The sequence below is a fragment of the Sinohyriopsis cumingii genome, chromosome 1, assembly GCF_028554795.1.
Source record: "Sinohyriopsis cumingii isolate HCF-2022 chromosome 1, ASM2855479v2, whole genome shotgun sequence".
Classification (NCBI taxonomy): domain Eukaryota; kingdom Metazoa; phylum Mollusca; class Bivalvia; order Unionida; family Unionidae; genus Sinohyriopsis; species Sinohyriopsis cumingii.
The window spans coordinates 49,283,446-49,305,279 of NC_142961.1; the positions used below are offsets into that span (position 1 = coordinate 49,283,446).

The window sequence follows — 21,834 nt, forward strand, 5'->3', positions numbered from 1 at the left end:
ATTTCTTCTTATTTATTGTAACAAGTTCTTCAGAGATGCCAACGCCTGTGCATGCTTAACAGAAATCAATTTTGTGCAATCAAGGCATCCCTAGATCACATACTTGATCATTAAAAATAAGAAACCAGTACAATCATAATTAATCCTTATACAAGCCTATACACGCCTGAACAAAAGGATCGACACACTAATGATAATAAATTTCTAATCAATTTCTCCAATTCCAGAACCCTGAATTCCTTAATGATTTTTGCCAAACAAGAACCAAAACCATCAACTCTGTGGAACTGTCTGCATCTTTCTTTTCACTTCATCTCTGTTGTCATTATTGACCAAATCAGTTTAATTTACAGAATTTTTGTCATGTACAGATTGTCTTTTGTGTGTGTGATTTGGATTTTTAATGTAGTTTTAACAATTTTTCAGTCATATCGCTACGATGTCTGCAGTGTGGCAGTTTATGTTTTTCGCAGACATGTAGGATGATGTCCCACCTAGTCACATTATCCCGACACCAGGCCGACCAGTCCTAACACTAACCTCTTAATGCTGAGTGCCAAGCGAGGCAGCTGTTAGTACCATTTTTACAAGTCTGTGGTATGACTTGGTCAGGGATCAAACCCATGACTTCCTGCATCCGAGGTGGACACTCTAACCATTAGGCCATGGAAGCGTCAAGTGTGTGTGTGTGTGTTTTGGATTTTTAACACAGCTGCAACAATTTCCCAGTCATATCGCTATGATATCTGCAGTGTGGCAGTTTACAGTGATGTCTAACACTGGGGCATCATGCCGCAGACAAGTAGCATCATGTCCCACCCAGTCACATTATCCTGACAACAGGCTGACCAGTCCTAACACTAACCTCTTAATGCTGAGTGCCTAGCGGGGCAGATGTTAGTACCATTTTTTTAAATCTTTGGTATGACTTGGTTGGGGTTTGAACCCGTGACCTCTTGCATCTGAGGTGGACACTCTAACCCTTAGGCCACCCGGAGCGGTCAGAGAGACCGTCTTTAAAGTTGAAAACTACATGCTATGTACCAATCCATCATGTTGGTGTTGAAGTACTTTATCCCTCCCTATGCTCAAACAGAAAACTGCCATTCAAAATTGTATCCCCAACAATTTTGATGTTCCAGAATTTCATGAGGAAATCTCAACAAAAATTTTTATTCTACAAAAATCCAGAATGGTTGGCAGTTCATTATATAATCAATATTACCAGAGACATCAAACTAACACCTAATAAAAGAGACAATTACTTTAAGACAGTGCTTCACACACACGAATGTCCTATTCATTTATTAATGACCAATTTTATGTCCAATTAAAACTTGGTGGACTCTAAAGTGTCTTCAGCGCTCCACCTACCAACCCCATTTCTAGAACAGCTTTAGAATTATTTAGTTTGCTTAATTAAACAAATGAAATGTGGGAACAAATGCAGAAATGTACACAACTTTCATAGCAACTTACCTGAAGGTTTGTCTGACTGACATTTACCACATTTAACAGCATCAGCCTTGTTCTGTATCAGGCAAGAAGCACATATCCAGTTCCCAGGTGGAAAGGGATTCAGATATGATTCAGGGCAAGAGCCACTGCTTTCGGAACCTAATGAATTTTACGAAAACAAATGCCAAATTAACAATCTCCTCTCTGATTGGCAGATCTAACAGGTAAATTAGTGCTTTGTTCTAGTGACATCGATTGGATTTCATGACTTGCCTACCTTAGTATGTAATGCCTAAGGTGGCACTCTACAGTTTCATATTTTGCATAGGGTTAGGATTTTAAAGAAAGAGAATTTCCCTGGCTTTCCTCACTGGTTATACTGGCTATTAAAAAAAGACATTGTATATCTTAGGTATAATTCAAAGAACGTTTAATTCCCTTTATTTTGGTGTATGATTGATGGGTGTACTATGGGTTATAGAGTATACAACTTGGCCTTACTTCAGATGTGCACCTTTCAAAAAAAGTTCTAGCTCTACTTGGTCATTTTCACTTCCTGAACTTCAGAGGTAAATTGTATTGAAAAGAGCCGATAACTTTTTTACATCTTATATATTTGGTAATTCATTCATTGCACTTTCAGACGCTGGTATTGTCTAGTCTGGCAAAATTAATTTTCCCTATTTTAATCACTGCTATGTATAGTGTACTTTAGACTAATTCATGCTGATTTTTTAAACAAGGGAGCAGTCATTTTAGTTACAAGTGTGCTTAAATCATGTAAAATTTCCAAAAGTACAATATCCAAAGAAATATCATCCACATTACATTAAAGTAGCATAGAGGTATGCCAACATTCTCTCCACTGTGCATGTTTTAAATGCGAACTACTTCACCTTACATATGTCACTCTCTCAAAAGTACATATTAATTGGTGAGCGCCCCCTAACCAAATGCATGATGCATTGTACATCGGCCCAAAAACTGGGGAGGTAACTGACCTAAAACGGATACTATATAAGTTTAACAACAAAGGTATGACTACATACCAAAGGGAAGCAATTGCACGTTTATCTGAGTGAAAGTTATTTGTGCAAATATGGATAGGCAATGGAAAATTGCTTATTTATCAGTCCATTCAAGTTGTGTGCTCCCCTTATCTGAATCTTAAAGGACCAGTGTTCAAATCTGAACAACTTAATTTTGATTGGATGCGGCAGCTTACCACCGCATCCAATGAAATTCAGTCAAGAAGCACAGAAATATCTGCCCAATATGCCAAGGTGTAGATAAGGCTATCACACCGGAACCTTGCCCATGACATGGGGTATTACATTACTTCTAGTCAATATGATCAATGTACAGATGTACCTGATGATTCAGTGAGACGCAATGCAATGATCCCAAACAACTTTGAGAAAAGTCAAAGCATTAAATGTAGGTCAGTGACCAATGTTTGAAATAACAGTGTTAGAAGTAGAACAAAGATTCCATAAAATGATACACAACAGAACTTTAAGATTGCTTCAGAAACTGACTCAAAATAGACCAATGACCTACTTCTGATCTGATGAAAAATTATTCACTATAATATATCAATAGAAAAAGCAACATGACTATACACTCCAAGTCATATCATCTAATGATGGTATGCCCAGGTTATAAGTCTGAAAAATTAAATGCAGCTTGTGATGACCTACTTTTGGGACGATAAGACCCAACAAGTGTTGTTGTTGTTGTGGAGTTTAAAACCATTTTTCAGCACACGATAGGCTATACATGGTGGCCAGTATTAATGGTGAAGGAAGAACCCAGGAAAACCCCTGAAAGAACCACCGACCCACGAGAAGCTACTGGCAAGCTTTCTCACTTACCCACACTGGCCGAATCCGAGACTCGAACCCACGCAGACAGAGGTGAGATGGCAGTGATCCGTAACGGAAAGCACTTGAGACCACTCGTCCACTCGACCCCCGACAAGTGAGAATGCATGGGGGGAAAAAATCACAAGGAAATGAAACACTAAGCAAAGGAATGCTGGAGAGAAGGACAGAGAGATGGACAACAGATGAGTAGGCAGATAAGGTTAACACTAGATTACTTTAACACTTATTCTGGATGATATAAAACCAGGTCGTGTCCTCTAAGATCAATCCAAAAAATGTTCACTATAAAGTGTACAACAAGAAATATAAACTGTTTTAGCAAAAAGGGCTGGATAATGTATATAAACAAATGTGTGAAATTAAAATGCACAGTTGCTACATAGGTGGATAATCACTTTCAGACAAAACTTATCCTGCTGTCTACATATAGTATAACAAACTTTAAATGCAAACATTAGCCTCAATCTTTATCTCATTATTTACACAAAATTAGCAAACCAAACCCAAACACGAGTTCCTTGAAAGGACAGACACTTTCCTAGCCAAAAAGAATTCAGGCATTCAAGATAAGACAATTTCTTCGTTTTAATTGCCATGTACTGAAAATGGCTCTATTATTTATGAATGACAAGATTTTCAAATTAGCCACTGTGGCTGCCATACTGGATGTAACATCTGCACCATTTTCATTTGAACAAATTGGGTAGCATTTGAAGACCTTCTGTGAAAACTCCATGTTGATATGACCATCCATTCAGGAGATGTGACAAGATTTTCAGTATGTTCAATGTGACAGCAAAATTTGAGGTGTAATAGGCAATAGTTTCTTTCAGGACCAATTAGATATAATACTTAAGTCTTCTGGTGAAAGCCTCATGTTGATGTGACTTTTCATTTAGGATAAATAGGGAAGAAAAAAAAGATTTTCAGGATGGTTGCTATGGTGGCCACACTGGATGTCTTATTGGTACAATTTTCATTCAGTACCAACATAATAAAAAGTCTTCAAGTGAAACCCAATCCTGATAAGATTCAAATCAAGAAGGAGTAGCAATAAGATTTTAAAGATGTCTAATGTGGTGGTCATATTGGATAGAAAATCAACACAATTTATCTGGTTAAAAATCCTACATTTAAAAAACATTTTCAAAAGGGTTGATTTAAATTTTGACAAAAGACCACCAAAATTATATACTGTTGTATAAATAAGGACTGAATTTTATGTAAAATCAACTTATCTTATTGTAATTCGTTAAACCGGTCGCCAAACCTGTATTGATACAGAGGCTCATATCGTTTTTAATACATAATACAAGGGACAACAATTTCTCATTTTAACTCTGAGATTCAACAATTTGGCTTAAAACGAATAGCAGTCCATTTTCTAATATAGGTTTCCTCCGAATATTTCCACCACCTTTTCCATATTTGGACATTTGGGTGTGGGGTCATTGCCAATGCATATAGAAAATTTGGAATTTGCTGCCACCAAGCGGTAGCAATATATGGTAGTCACTTACCAGCAGGCCTAGAAAATTTAAATGTATGTTTTCTCGACTTATACTTGTATGAAATCGATAGGAAAATGATTTTCTCAGAAATGGCAAGTATTATAATCGTTATGTCTTTAATCTGCTGACAGACTAGACGAAACTAAAGCATAGATTAAACCTGACGCTGTACTTGCCATTTGTATTACTAGTCACATGATTTCACAAATCTCAAACGACGACATCTGAAGTCCAATAGTCATGCAATATCAACAACAAACTCCTTTTTAATGTTCTTGTACAGAAATTCAATTATATTAAATCAAAGTCTGATACTTTTTGTAAAAACCAGCAATCTGGCCAGTCTGATTTATCAAGCAGAGTACATGTCAATGCAGTAGTCATGTCATACAACAAAACTCCAGAAGTTGTTCACGAAACATATAAATATGGAAAAGTCTTCTTCTGTGTTCTTTTGTTTTTGTATTTATATTACAACCAGTATATGACTTTCATTCAAGATTTTTTTTTTTTTTTTTAAATCAACAACATCTGAAAATGTGGGTTGTTAGATTTGTGTACTTATGCGCTCAGCAATGCAAATCTTGAGTATCAGGTCACATTGCATCAACGCCATAGTTTTATCTTGTCTTTCAGCAGATTAATGTCATAATGAATATAATAGTCACAATTTCTGAGAAAATGGGTAACTTTCATATCAATTTCATGCATGCACTCGATCTAACAACATTTAAAGTTTGCTAGACCATCCGGTAAGCGGCTATGCTTTGCCACCACCATGTTGGCCTCTGTGATGCTAGAGTGGTTATCATGCCTTCCATGTAAGGAAAGATACGGATATCAAGCTGACTTTGAAAATAGAAGTCTACCAGACAAATCTAATCCTCTGAGCGTTTGGGTTTACTAAGCATATATGTTTATTGCAAGCACCCAAATGATCCATACTGCACCCTCCGAATATTCTGGTTAGAACTCGATAAATTTCACTCACAATCAGTTTAGTTAAGACTCAATTACATTGTTTCGGGCGTCAAGTGCTGGCAGAAAATTTCCAGGTTTTTCCTGACTTTCATCAATAATTGCAAAATTCAAGAACTTTTCACGGTCGGGGAAAAAAAAAATTCCCGACCTTTTCTCCCAGTAGTGTGGGAACCCTGCATGTATATATGTACCAGGTTTCAAGAGATGAATTCAATGATTGTAGAGTTTTGTCCTGGAATCTAAACTGTAGATACCAAACACGGATGGAAAGTGCGTGTGTGTGATTTGGATTTTTAGCATAGTTTTAACAATTTGTCAGTCATATCACTATGATGTCTGCAGTGTGGCAGTTCACAGTGATGTCTAGCACTGGGGCATCAAGCCACAGACATGTGGCATGATGTCCCACCCAGTCACATTATCCTGACACCAGGCTGACCAGTCCTAACACTAACCTCTTAAAGCAAGGCGGTGTTAGTACCAATTTTTTAAGCCTTTGGTATGACTCGGCTGTGGATCGAACCCATGACCTCCCACATCCGAGGCGGACACTCCAACCACTAGGCCACTGGAGTTGTCTGGATGGAAAGAGCTAGAAATCTATTCCTACTACAGAAAATATAGATATCAGGCATGGAAGGACAGAACTAAAAATCTGTCAATATGGTAAGTATTATCACCAATATGAGGTTATTAAAAGGCAAAGTGCTAAGTACACCACTATCCGTAACTCAACTGATACCTGAAAATTATGAAAATCAAACAGGACTTGGGGCCTTTCCAAGTAAAGCCACAGAACCAAATCTGACACCAATCAAAGAGGTTTTTAAAAAAGTTAAGAAGCTGAAATGAAATGGAAGGGTAAAAGTCTCAGTGGATCAAGGGTTAAAACTGGGTACAAAGTTGTGCTGAAAACAATGAAAACAATTACTGAGCAGAATGTAATTAAACAACAAATGTCAAAATAGACTGGGTCTAAAAACAGTGAACTTCTGCTAGAAAATAGTAAAAACTGGAAGTGACCAAGATTTTCTTAAGGGTAAGCCTCAAACCAAATTCAGTTTAAATCCACAAGACCATCGAATTAAGCAAAACAATGCTAAACTTTAAACTGGACCAAGATTTTCTTCATGTAAAGCCGTATTATTGAGCTGATTAAATCCAAAATTATTTTCAATTATTTGGTAAAAGTTCAAAGTCAAACAGAAGCCACAAATCTATAAAATTCTACTACAAAATGGTGAAAATCAAATACAACTTAAATTTTATTTGTGCAAGTCCTCATACCAAATTTGACTTCACTGAGATTACATACACAAAAAAATCAATATGGTGAAGCTTTATTTACCCACATTATTTACATGGGGGTGGGTATTTTTTTTAAAAAAAACACCTCATAAAATAAGTATTACCGGTTGACTTGACTGGTTTGGCTGAACCACATGCAGCGCATCTATTAACATCTGCCTTGTTCTGAATGAGGCAGGTATCACACTTCCAGCATCCAGCTGGAGCTACACTGACCAATGGAGTGGTTGTACTGCCAAAGACTGACCCTGTCAAAAAAAAAAAAGGAGAATAATGAAACCAAGTTAGTTTATGGTGAAAACCAATGTCGATAAAGACATCCATTTGGAAACGAGTAGAGACAATATCATTTCAAGATGGCTGCCATGGGGGGGGGCACAATGGATGTCAGATCAGCACCATTTGCATTTAAGACCAGATGGACATCATAAGAAGTATTCTGGTGAAAAGCCCATGTCAATATGAAATTCTGTTCAAGTTGAGTTGTGGTAAGATTTTTAAGATGGCTGCTATATTGGAAGTCAGGCTGGCATCATTTTTATGTAGAACCAGCCAGACATTATAAAATGTCTTTTAGTGAAAATCCCAAGTTGATAGATCTATCTATCTATTCAGGAGAAGTAGAGATTACAAGATATTTTTTTTGATTGCTTTCATGGTGCATACTTTCTTTAAGTTAAAACCCCATGCTGATATGAACATCCATGTAAGAGGAATTGCATTAACAAGATTTTCAAGCTGGCCACCAAAGGCCATATTGGATGGCAAATTGGCATCATTTTCATTTAGCATCAACTAAACTAAATCTATTAGGCGAAGAACCCATGTTGATTATGACCATCCACTCAGAACAAGTAGCTAAAACAAGATTTTCTAATCCAATTTTCTAGCCTGGAATGATTGCCCTGGTGTGTTTCTAAGATAGGCACTTTGCTCTAACTTCCTCTGCATTTAAAATCTAGGACATGTTTTCATCCAACGGCAACTGCTGTTGCCTAAATTACTATCTAATCTGCATAAAAGAGACTAAACATCTGCCACAAGTTTTATATTTCCTGGATGTAAAGATTAGAAGACATGAGTTTCATGGCTCAACGTCTCTCACCTGTCACCTGCATTACATGAACTCTCACTGCTTTTGACTTTTAAAAACTATTACAAGATATCAACAATGGGTGTTGCCAACGGCATAAAAGATTCACACGTCTCACTATATGCCAAAACAGATGTGTGTGTGTGTCTGTGTGTGTGTGTCATTGGGATTGGGATTTTTAATGTAGCTTTTAAAAAAATTCAGTCATATCGCTATGATGTCTGCAGTGTGACAGTTTAGTGATATCTAGCACTGGGGAATCATGTTGCAGACATGTAGCATGACCAAAACAGTTGAGGAACAAGCAAACAGTTAAATATTCAAATGTGACTCACCTACTCTTCTCATTTTCTTTTGATAGGAGCTAAATATGATGTACCTTGAAAATTTGTATGATAAAAAAGCAACATCACCTGCTGACTTGACTGGTTTGGCAGACCCACAGGCAGCACATTTGTTTATTTCTGCCTTGTTCTGAATAAGGCAGGTATCACATTTCCAGCTTCCTGCTGGGGTGGACATAGAACCCAGGTTTGATCCTGTCAAGAAAAGAAATAATGTTAATTTTTAATGATCTTAAAATATGACCATTTCAGATATAGCAAAGACATACAAATTTTCAGTACCAGAGAGCAGATCTTACAATGGTAATTTAACTGCAGCTGAACAGGTTTAATAAGTTTTCTGATCTGAACATATATAACTATTAGTAATAAGCAAGACATGAATGTTACTAGAAAGTTCATATTGTTTGGTAGGCATGTTATAAATTAAAGGTCAGCAATAGTTCAGCAGCAAATTTTCCTCACATGGTATGTACCTCTTCTCACTGCATAATGTTATTACAAACTTAGAGAACTTTTAATCCTGCTGCTACCAGAAAAGCAATACCCAAGTACTGCCATCTAAGTTATTAAATAGACTGGGCAAAAAAGCAAAAACTAAATGTAAACAAGACAATAATTAACATATTTTTATAACTTTTGATTGATACTGTTTACAACAAAAAATATGCATAATCTGAGATAGTATGTGTCCATGAACCACAAAGAAAATGATTTATATTATTTGCAGCACATTTTTTTACTTCTGCCTTGTTCTTAATTAGGCAGGTATCACACTTCCAGCTCCCTGCTCTCTGCTGGATTAAGCTGACGAATGGTGTGACTTTGGTGCCAAAGGCTGACTCTGAGAAAGACACACAAGTTTAACTTAAGGCTTTGAAATTAAAGTTTTCAAATTATTAATTTTAACTGTTTTCAATTTATTTTACTTCTTGCGTAACTCCTGACCCATGGAGTATTTTCTCGCACACCTATTTCATTTAGGAATTTTTGCATCCTGGAGAAAATGAGCAATGATGTAAAAAGAAAAAAAAATAGCATGGCACTGTAAGACTGGTACATACCTATAGTGGGTGTAAGTTTGGATGGTACTGTGGGCTTGGGAGTTTGACATGCTGGGCACTTGGTATCCTCTGCCTTGTTCTGTATTAGGCACACCCCACATTTCCAGCTACCAGCTGTTGGCTGGAACTTGCCAAACAAAAAGTTACTAGGTGGCAGGGGGCTTGAGGATTCTAGTGAAAAAAGAAAAGCATGTTGTGTTGTAAAAACTACAAGATGCAACAATTTCTCACAGCATGTATTCTAAGTGGTAGAGAATGTTTAAGCAACCTCAGTGTCAAGCAAGGTCGTCCCACAAAATTCCTGTAAAAAGGCAATCTTGTACATTATCACCTACCTAGATGTGCAACCACTAAAGTAGATATAGCCAAATATAAAACCATCATTTCTGGACAAAAATGACAACTTTATACCAATTACTGAATCTTTCTATATGGTGAAAATGTATCCTATCCAATATGAAAGATGAAGACATGTCCCTTCAAAGCACTTTTTTCCTCCCTTTTGATCTTTAAATCACAATCATTCATACAACAGTACATAAATGTTATCTCAAAAGAAAGAGTGACAATAACAAAATCAAATGAAAATATACCATAAAAATTTCCAATTTAAACATTTCTCAGATTTGTGGAATTTTAGTACTAAAGAAATGTCTCTGATTAATTCTTAAGTGATACATTTATTTGCATTAAACTGTAAGAGTAAATCATAAGATTCTTTCTTGTTTGTATACTACCCCATCTATGGATAAAAATCCCCCCCCCCCAGTGACTGCATTGACCTTTTATTTAATCAGGTATTTAGATATCAAAAGTAATCAAGATCCACAAAAAAAGGACTTAGATACATAATGTGATTCAAGAAAAACCAAATAGAAAAGGTTGCAACTTTCAATTACTCAATCCTTTTCTATCAACTGTAATTATGTACGTGTATTAAGCTCTTTTTCACTAAAACATGCTACAGTGATTATCTAGAAATGAATTCTACAAATATAAGATCCATCTTTTGTCCTGCCTGTATTAATTGATAGTGTGAAAACAATATCATTTTACTGTACCAACAGTATCACTGAAACCGCAACAATCAATATGGTATATTGTTTCAAACAAGAGGCCCATGTGGGTCTGACATCACACATCCTAACACTTGACCATCTTACTAAGCAATAGTATATCACCTACTAATACTTACTTGCTCCTATTGCATTGCTTTCCTTTTCTGTGACAAAAGGTCCCAGTCCAATCTAAATAGCTAAGTATTACTAACTGGAAGATCATGATCCCAGTCTCATTCCTTAGTCATAGCTAACATAAAGAGTATCCTCCTCTTTTGACAGGGCACCAAAGTTCAGTGGGATTAGCAAATCAATGCACAAGTAACAGGTATTACATAATTCATACAAGTTTTACCCACCCACCCCCAAATGCTATTATAATACCAGTGATACCTTACTTGCTACTACTGAATTGCTGATTTTACCAGTTTGAAGAGAGACCAAATACCTCAACAAAAAAAAGCTGGTACATGAAAATACACTTGTACATACTGTTGGAGTACTTCTTACTGATGGCTGATGGTTTATTTGGCCACATTCGCTGTCACAATTTGACCAAACAATTAAATGACTTCACTCAGCTGTGCCAAAGATAGTAGAATGAAAAGATAAAGTCAGATTGCCAGAAGGCAGTTCACATGACATCATCCACTGGAGAGACTGAAATAGGCCCAAGATGCAGCAATAAACAAACCTCTTCCACTGACAACGCATAGATTCCTCTAATTCTTCCTGCAGATGCTATGGACAGCATGAAAAATGTCTTAAGGTTAAGGTTCTCAAAGGATAATGGTTCAAAAGAACACAAAAAGCTTCCGTCTAGACACTGATGAGTGACCAGTCTATAAAACGATCAAATACCAAACAAGATCAGAAAAATCAGGATCCAAAGCAATAGGTGGAAGCCCTTGAGATCTTAAGTGCCTTATAGCACAGAATATTCTTTTTCCTCAAAAGAAATACAAGTCTGCAACTGCAGTTAAAGAGGGACAGTAAAGATCAATGCATTTCTTACTACACCAGTTTTAGAAAATTCCCCACTATGCATCACAATCTTTACAAGCAGCCTGTAAAAGCAGTTCCTGCTTGAGTGTAATCAACAGGGCTCATTTGAGGCCACAAGTGTTTGTCTGGATTTACCAAGGAGACCCTGACTTGATGGGGAACCTGAATGAATTGTTCTGAAGGTGTCCACCACCAAGGCCGTCTAATCTGGTAGAGACATAAAGGGAGCTTGCTGTTCAGTCTCAGAGCAAATAAACTCTCTATTAGCCTGGCTGAAAAGTGACTGCTACTACAGAATGGAGTAGGGTTCTAGGTGTGAACTGGGACTCCAGTCACAAAAAGATCCCAACTAGCCATCAATGCAAATCAGGTCACATGGGAATCTGAACCAATAGCAGGTCCTATTGCAGTTTCCAGCTTGCTAGTAGGGTGATTTCAAGTTCCCAGGAGAGGGGTGTGTGTGTGTGTGTGTAAGTCATTTGGATTCTGAATGCAGCTTTAACAAATTTTCATTCGTATCGCTACGATGTCTGCACTGTGGCAGTTTATAGTGATGTCTACCACTGGGGCATCATGCCGCTGAATCTGAGCAGTCCTATATGGTGAAACATTAACTCTCTAGTGATTGGTCATGAAAATTCATCCCTGTGTACACTAACACCTGAGTAGGGACAAGATCCAACATCTCTAGGTAGGGTGGACATAAGACTTGGACAACAGCAATCAAAAGAGGGATAGGTTTTTCAGAAGGTATCTCTAGGAAATCGTGCTTCAATCAGTCTTCGAAATACTGAACAATGGGGATCCCTGAAAACTTTGTGCAAAGGACTTTGGAGACAAAACTGACGCTAAATTATAAAGCTAAAATTTGAAAAACCTCCTGGCCAAGACACAATCAAAGGTATTTCCTGTTAAATTTGTGGATGTGGATGTGAAGGTATGCGTCCTGTGGAGTCAAACCAACTGTGGGGGTTTATGTCTTTCCTGAACAAGTAGAGTGTCAATATTGAAGTGTTCTTTGCGATGGAACCTGTTCGAGAGAGAAATAGCAGCCATTTTGATCACTTGCCACCCTCTTGGCTGTGCCCATCCAAAGAAGGGTGTGTACCCTCAGATGACTCAGTTTGGACTGGTGAAAAGAAATTGAGTTCTGTGATAGTGGTTGAGGTAATTTCAGAATGGGGGATGTCCCAGTTTTTTTAGGGATTAGGGTTGAGTCCAAAAACTTGCTCCCTTGGCCTCTATAACTGCCTCATTCAGCAAAGGTCAGGCAGGAGAGTTTTCAACTTGGACTGCTATTGCATCTGTTGAAGCTGACAGTTTTTAAAAACTTTGGAGAAGGTCCCACTTGTTGACCAGGGTAGATGTGCTTGTTAACTAGTTTAAACCAGCCATGAGTTGCAACCAGGAACTAGTGTTGCCTGCAAACTTAAGCCTCCAGCAAGTACTGAAGAGCTGCTTGAGACAGCAATTCCTTTTTCTAAGATTGGAGGCTGCCAGAGAAGAGACCAGCATGAAAGGCTACTTCAACACTGTTCAGGTAGTTAGTTACTGTTAATATACCCATCAGGGAACCACAAGAACTCAGAGAGACGGAAGCTATAAGGGGCAAGTCAGTAGAAGGGAAAGTATGGACTGTCCATGATGCGGCAAGCGAGTCTTACCATCTCCACCACCTTAAACCTGTGCCCCAAACTCAGTGAGGGGTAAACATGTGCAGAAGTTTCCCCTAGGCACAGGACCCTAGTGGACAGTAAGGGCCTGCTGCATCTGGTTCTTCTGGGGGCTCATTTTATTCTAGCAGAATATATAGGGCATTGCCATTTTTGAACTCACTCTCAAGGTGATACAAGTTATACTGGATGCCATGTATGGCAAGGCTAAATAAAGGGCGATAAACCCTACATCATTAACAACGACACTCGTGTACATTTCCTTATTTCTTCTGCTCTGGTATTGACAAGTACAGGTCAGAGCTCTATATATGGTTTATTCAGTCACCTCCTGTACATACATGCTTCTATATTCAACATCTGAGCCATGTTTATCTGCATAACCTATAAATATTTTTTTAGCACTTAGTAGCTCACACATGTAGCCTATGTGACTTCACAAGTTAGTTTCAGGCTACATTATTTATATGTGTGCATGTCTTTATGCTCTTAGGAAACTCCTTGTACATGTATAATTCCGTCTTTTCTCAGGTGAGTTTCATTTACCTTTAACCTTGGAACACCATGCTTCAATGATACTACCTGAAAAGGCCATCCTTGACCTTCCACTATAGGTAGCATTGTAATTGAAATCATCTGCTATCACCTTTTTCCAGGTAACCATCATTTGGTATAGCTCTGTGCAGGCTCACAGATTTATAAACAGGTATTGTCAGTACATTTTACCTGTATGCTTCCTTGCTTTATTAGGCTGTTATCAATTAATGGGTCACCTTTTTAGGGTATTATGATTAGGCAACGTATTTGAAGATGAAGCACAATGATTATGCCAAATGTGTAATGGTTGGCATGTATGAGATGGAACAGGGCAGGTCCAGAACATACTGAGAAACTAAGGGAGAAATATCCAATATTATCCAGTGCTCTGGGGATGCAGAACACCAGTGGGAAGTGGAAGGGTCACAAGATCTCATAGCAGTTAAATAGGAACATAAAAATTCTGATCCAATGCCCTTCCATAGAAGGGTGAGCAAACCGAACTCCCTATCCCCACAGCTGTAATCTAGAGAAATATGGTTTAGTATTGACCAAATACTTGTAACCTGATTTCTGGTCACTCAAAAAGCACTGCTTGGAGACTGACAGGTGAAGCTTTGTCTGGCAAATCAGATCAATAGGAATGAGAGTGCTGCTCTTCACTGTTCTCAGGATGTCACAACTGATTTACCAAAGACAATGGCAATTCACCTCTTATAAGAAAGCACCATTCATCCCTGCCATTAATTTTCTCCACCTGGGAAGGACCAAGGCTCTACCCCTAACAGATGGTAACAACACCATAATAAGCGTCATGGATCCAAGGCACCTATTATACTTTATTCCTAATAATCCTGAACAGATGATATTTGTGGAGAACAAGTGCTCATTCCTTACATCATGATTCTATATGATTTTATAAGACTACGTATACTAAAATTTACAACTGGAAATTCAGTGAACTTGATAACTTGCACTTGCAACATTAGTATACATGCATGTTTGCTATGATATGCCAATGCACATGTACATCATCATGCCGCAGACATGTAGCACCATGTCTCACCTTGTCACATTATCCTGACACCAGGCCGATCAGTCCTAACGCTAACCTCTTAATGCTGAGCACCTAGCAAGGCAGCTATTAGTACCATTTTTATAATCTTTGGTATGCCTCAGCCAGGATTCGAACCCGCGACCTCCTACATCCAAGGATATCAGTCTAACCGCTGGGCCACTGGAGCGGTATCCATATTTACTTGATGATACACTACTAATTAAATATATTAAGAAGTACATATCCTATTGTTTCACAATCAAGCTAAGGGATTAGTGGCTCAGAAAAATCCAGGACAATGTCCTTCTCCTTATGAGAACAGATAATTACTCCGCATTTGAATTCATTTTGTTCAAAGTTGGTAGCCACTTATTCTATCGATATATGGCATGGATGATTTAATTGTGACAAATCCTCTGTACAACATGAGCCCACTACAAACTGAATTTTTACTAATACCAGGAGAGAAAAAAGGGTCCCCTAACTGTTTTGTCTTCAACTTCAATTAAGCAACAAAATATATATACAGCAGATATATAGACCTGCCAAGCCTGATGTGACTGTCTCAGTAAGTTAGTTATTTTTTTTCTGTAAGTCTGACCAGTTTTCAGTAAGGTGTAACAAAATAACATTGGTATTCAAAACAGGCAGCGACGGTAGACATTATGTTCAACTGAAAAGTTTGCAGAGTACAAGTAAACCTTATTTACCACAAGTACTGCAGAACAAATTTCAGTTCTAAACCCTATGCAACTCAATGGTTTGTGACTATTTTTCAACTTGATCTAAGTCTTGGAGTTCTTTACCATTTCAGATGATGACAGCAATCATATCTCCTGCCATGACACATACACAAATTGACATGTGATGTCCAATAACCGTAACTGTGTCCCTTCCTGCTTTTAATCACAAGAAGGGGAGGTGGCACCATTCCCTTCCCCAGGAACAACTAGCAGGCTGCGGTGCAGTCAGAAAAAAGTGGCACATGCACAATTGTGCGCACGCCACTATAATTAAACTCAACAACAAAATCACAAGAATCTTATTATTCATTTTTATTCTTCTGTGCTGATGATTAACACTTTTAAGAGCTTAATTTCTGTTTCATCTTCAACACGCACTGCTTGCTGGACACCATTTTAAAAAATTCTAAAATCAACAGTCTGATCAAGCAGACGCTTCACATGAAAAAAATACATGCAATTTAAAGCATCTAAGCTACTGCTGTAAAGTTAGTCTGATGCCCTAATTCCACTAATTCTAAAACCCAGTTCCAAATCAAACACAGATGAACCAATTATCAAGATTTTTCAGCAACAATCATTTTTCTGTAGTTATTGTTTCTTTCCCCATTAAGTCCATATTTTAAAGGTCATTTTCATCAGACTTAAGGGCTGGAAGGTCTGGATATGTGCAGCATTCTGAAAACAAATTAGTCAAAGAACCCAAAATACTCATTCCTTTAGATCATAATGAAAGTGCAGATAGTACACTAACCTGATGGCAAGCCGACAACACAAATAAGAGAAAACCCAATAGCATAAGTGTATGCTAAAATTGTTATGAATACCATATCTGAACCTTCTGAAGTTGTGAAGTTGTTGGAAATATGTTAGGTTCAAGCTCCTATACAGCAAATGTCATATGGACAGTAAAGAAAGTGTGGAAAAAGAGACACTTCAAATGCTTCTGAACATCAACTCTGCTGCGCTTGTCCTCATAAAAGCAACATGAATGTAAGAATAGAAATAACAATCAAATTGTCTTGCACATGAAGCAATGGGGTATGAAACTAAAATAGTTGCTGCTTACTTGGACCATTTGTTCTCTTAAAATCTGTACCTGTCTTTCCCAGGATATCCATGACACTGCCTGCCTTCAACTGGGCTGCTGGCTGAAAGGGCGACTTGCTCCCTTTAAGGGTTTCAACAATGTTTCCTTGTTTCAGGTCTGAGGCTGCTGCAACACATCAAAAGAGTTAATGTAATTTTAATGAGGTATGTATGTATATATGTACGGATGTATGTTGTTGTCTTGGGTTTAACACCATTTTTTATAGGCTATACATGGCGGCCAGTTTAAATGATGGAGGAAGAACCCGGGAAAACCCCATAAAAAAAACACTGACCCACTTGGGGCCCCCTGTGTGTGTGTGTGCGCATGCGCGCACGTGTGTATTAGACTTTAACAATAAGCCATCGCAATAAATGGCTATCCATTGCTGATTAGGTACAGTTTGAAAAAATGTAAACTGAATGAACTCCACACAAAAATTTTAAGAAATTAAACCAATGCAAAGAAATATAAACACAAAATAAAAGGTAAAGATGTTAAAATTCTGTAAAATGCATAATAAAACACAGGATAATTATACAATCCTTGAACATAATCAAAATTTGTTATATAAATCCACTACATCAAAAATTCCACTATTTTCTCTGGCGCAACTTACGATAAAGTTCCATAATTGAGTTCACAAAAAAACAGTTATACAGGATGGAAGAACAATACAATGAAAAATGTTGAAGCTTTCATTCCACACATTTCTCACCATCAATATAGAACATGTCAATTTATAGAGTATCTAAGCCCATTTATGGAATCTTCCAGTCAGAAATGGGTGTGATCTGGGTAGTTCTGACTGCCATCACTGCCACTCCACCAGGCAGCCAACAGTGCAGAATCTTATTTACAAACTGTATGAACAAATAATATGATCGGAGATAGCTGCAGGTTGGCAAACTTAAGGTTTCATGAGGCATAAAGTGTGGAAAAGTATTTGAAAATATGAAGGTTTTTCAAAATTTGTATGTAATGATCTGTGTGGAGACTTAGAAAATACTGTAAAGAGAATTATTCTCAACGTTACAAAAGCTATCCAAGACTGAAAGATATGAGCAAGGCCTCCTAAAAGTGACGCAAATGTAAAAATAAACAGATGAGACATCAAAATACCCCATATATAAAAGCAAACAGGTATAAAACTAAAATATCAGTTACACAGTTGTGCTGTTTTTTAGTTGTCTAAAACCCATCTTTCCACAGATATATATCACATTGATTTGTCTTCAACTGAGTAACTGGTTGTAAAAGGAAATGTGCTCCATTTAAAAGCTTTGGGCACATAACTCCCATTTTTGGGACAGCAGCAACACCATCAGATGGGTCTGTCAATGCAATTTTTGTTTAATTAACTAGGAAGGAGAGTTCTGCTCAAATTGACAAGAACTATCAAGTATTCAAAAACCTATATAAAAGTAACTTAAAAATAACAATGGATACATATAGAAAAGCATTGCAATATGAAGCTACAATATGGCTGCATAGTTATGCTCCTATTTGTCCAAGGATTATCCATCTTTCCAGGATAAATACGATACTGCCTATCTTCAGCTGGGCAGATGACCAAAAGGGAGATGTGCCCCCTTTAAGGGCTTCATACACATTACTCCCTTGCTTCAAGTTTGGAGTATATTTTCAGATATGAAAATATACTTCTTTTTAAAAAAAACATTTATGTTTTATAAACAGCATTCCCTCAAAAAGTCCATGATGATCTTTGACAGTATATTATAAAGTTCCATAAATGAGTTCACATAAAAAAAATCATCTGTTTCAAAGGAAGAAATGAAATATACTTGATAAAAATGTGTTCCACCGTCAGTTTTCATGGTCTAAGTATGTACACAAGCTGAGATTCAATCTTCAGTAGGTATGCATAAGTTAGGTATACATATCCTAGATAAAACTGTCACAATGCCACATCACCTCTGTGATTTCTTCTGATGGATGCCTCTCTCTAATGATGATGATCTTCTGAGGCTAGTTGCTGGAGTTTCAGTCAACACATTTTGTCAAGAGAAAACATACTGATTTATTTAACATCTCAAGTCCATATATGAAATCTTCCATTTCATAAATGGGTGACAACAGGGCAGCTCTGGCTGCTTTCTCTGCTTTTTCGTTCCCCATACTAGTAACCAGACAAAACTGTCAATAGTACAGAATACTATTTACAAATTGTATTAACTTATCATGTGCCGGTTGTCAAATTTAAGATTTCTGAGGCTTTCAGATCAGAAAAGGAATTTGAAAAGACAAAGATTTCATCTAAGGTTTCAATGTAAGCTCAAAATTTGTATGTAACGAACTAGGAGGAGACATAGAAAGTACTGGAAAGGGAATTACTGAAGAGATATCAAAGAGTGAAAACCAGGAGCTAGCCCTGATAAAGGTGACACGAATGTTAGGATGGACAGAGAAGAGAAATCAAAATGCCACATATACAAAAGCCAAAAGGTATAGACAACCAAAATATTAGTTACATACTGTTTTGTCCAAGATTTTGTACCTGTCTTTCCAAGAATATCCATAGTTCGGCCTGTCATCAGCTGGGTAGCTGGTTGTAAGGAAGATGTGTTCCATTTAAAGACTTCAGGCACATCGTTCCTTTGGGTCATGTTTGGGGCAGCTGCAATACCATTTTTTAATGCAATTTTTATGTACTGAACTAGTAAGAGACATAGAAAGCACTGGAAAGAGGGTTATGCTCAATGTGACAAGAGCTATCAGATATTCAAAAAACATGAGCTGGCCTTCATAAAAGTGAAGTAAATGTAAGAATGGATACATATAAGAAAACCAACTGCCTCAAATGCAAAAGCAATGTGATAGGTAACTAAATATTATCTACATAGATATGATCCTATTTGTCTCTGGATTTCTTCCCATATTTCCTAGAATCTCCATGGCACTGTATGTCTATACCACTGCAGCTGAATGGAAGGAAATAAGCTCCCATAGGGGCTTCCAACACAATGCTCCCTCACTTAATGTTTGGGGCAGCTGCAACTCCATCAAGTGACTTTGTCAAAGTAATTTTGACTTAGTTAATATGTGTACATGTATTATTGTTTAATAGTACGACTGAACAATAATGGCTATATGGAGCAGATTAAAGTTGAATTTTGAGAAATAAAGACTGAATTCCACATAATTCTTTAATGATAAACCCTCTCAATAAAATGTAAACATTCACTACAAATCAATGATCAACATAAAGGTGTGAAATTCTGTGTGTGTGTAAGTAAATCTTCATGTAATACATCCAAATTTGCTGTATAAACTGTATTCCCTCAACAAATCCAAGGCTTTCTCCAGTGACGCATCATAACAATCCATACAAGAGTTGACAAGCAATAAGCATGACAAGGTGTTCCACCAAGTTCACATTGCCAAATATGCACACAAGTTGAGATTCACTCTGCAGCAGATATAAACAAGTTTGGTATATGCATCCACATATCCTCTTTGCAACTGTCACAATACCATTTTGCCTCTGCAATTTCTTCCCTCTGAAGGATGCCTCTCTCCAATGATGATGATCTTCTGAAGCTTGTTTCTTGAGTTTTCATCCCACACATTTTGCCAAGTACAGGAAACGTGACAACAAAGCAGCCAACAGCACAGAATATGGTATAAAACGTTTAAAAACAAATATGTGCCTCTAATATTCAAGATATTAGGTTTTCAAATTTGAAGATTTCTGAAACTTTGTTTAGAAAACTAATTTCAAAAGGTCATGTTTTCATCATTGGTTTCGGTTTAAGTTCCGGCATTTTAATGCAATGAATTGGGAGAGGACATAGAAAGTAGTGGAAAGGAGTTATTTTAATTGTGACAAGAGTTGTCAGGCATTGAAAGATATGAGCTAGCCCTCATAAAAGTGACACAAATGTTAGAATGGACAGCAGAGAGATCAAAATGGCCATATACAAAGGAAAAAGGGTACAAAATTAAAATGTTAGTTACATAGTTGCACAAGTTTATTATTGTTGTTTTTTTCTGTCTGAGGCTTTGTACCTGTCTTTCCAAGAATATCCATCGCTCGGCCTGTCATCAGCTGGTTAGCTGGTTGTAAGGAAGATGTGCTCCATTTAAAGACTTCGGGCACATTGCTCCCTTGCTTCATATTTGGGGCTGCTGCAACACCATCATAAGGGTTTGTTAATACAATTTTTATGTAATAGGAAGGGACATTGAAAGCACTGGAAAGAGGGTTATGTGACAAAAACTATCAAATATTCAAAAAGCATGTGCTAGCCCTCAAGTGAAATAAATGTTAAGAACAGATGCATATAGGAAAACAAAATACAGCAATATAAATCAATACCACATGAAACTATAATATTATCTACATAGTTATACTCCAATTTGTCAGAGGATTTCTTCCCATATTTCCTAGGATCTTCATGGCACTGTCTGTCTCAAGCTCTTCAGCTGAATGAAAGGAAATAAGCTCCCTTTAAGGGCTTCAGACACAATGCTCCCTCACATCACGTTTGGAGCAGCTGCAACTCCATCAAGTGACTTTGTCAATGTAAATTTTACTTAGTTAATATGTATTATTGTATAATAGTAGAGCAGAGCAATAATGGCTATGTGGTGTTGATTAAAGTAACATTTAAAGCAATAAAAGACTGAATTCCACACAATTACTTTAAGATAAACCCTTTCAATAAAAATGTAAACATTCACTACAAATCAAAGATCAAACAAAGGTGAGAAATTTTGTAAATTTGTGTGTGTGCGTAAGTAAATCTTCATATACTGCATCCAAATTTGCTGTATAAACTGTATTCCCTCAACAACTCTAGTGATGCATCATAATAATACAAACAATAGTTGATAAACCATAAGCATGACAAGTGTTCCACTGTGAGTTCCCATTGCCAAATATGCACATAGTTGAGATTCAATCTGTAGCAGATGTGAACAAGTTTGGTATATATATCCACATATCCTCTTTGCAACTGTCACAATACCATTTTGCCTCTGCAATTTCTTCCCTCTGAAGGAT

General features: G+C 37.2%; 1 protein-coding gene across 14 annotated transcripts in view; it reads right to left on the reverse strand.

Annotated features, from left to right (window-relative positions):
- The window catches only part of LOC149806838 (uncharacterized), a 141,463-nt gene that overhangs the window by 43,628 nt on the left and 76,001 nt on the right, over nt 1–21,834 (reverse strand). For 11 of the 14 annotated variants that reach the window (XM_089958342.1, XM_089958414.1, XM_089958393.1 and 8 more), the window contains 7 exons: nt 20,838–20,957; nt 19,327–19,446; nt 16,818–16,934; nt 9,646–9,816; nt 8,651–8,776; nt 7,249–7,392; nt 1,480–1,617 (listed from right to left, as the gene is read on the reverse strand). In XM_089958342.1, coding sequence (XP_089814468.1) covers nt 1,480–1,617; nt 7,249–7,392; nt 8,651–8,776; nt 9,646–9,816; nt 16,818–16,934; nt 19,327–19,446; nt 20,838–20,957 — 936 coding nt within the window. The remainder of the gene's footprint in view (nt 1–1,479; nt 1,618–7,248; nt 7,393–8,650; nt 8,777–9,645; nt 9,817–16,817; nt 16,935–19,326; nt 19,447–20,837; nt 20,958–21,834) is intronic. The other 3 variants (XM_089958372.1, XM_089958380.1, XM_089958399.1) reach the window with 3 other exon arrangements.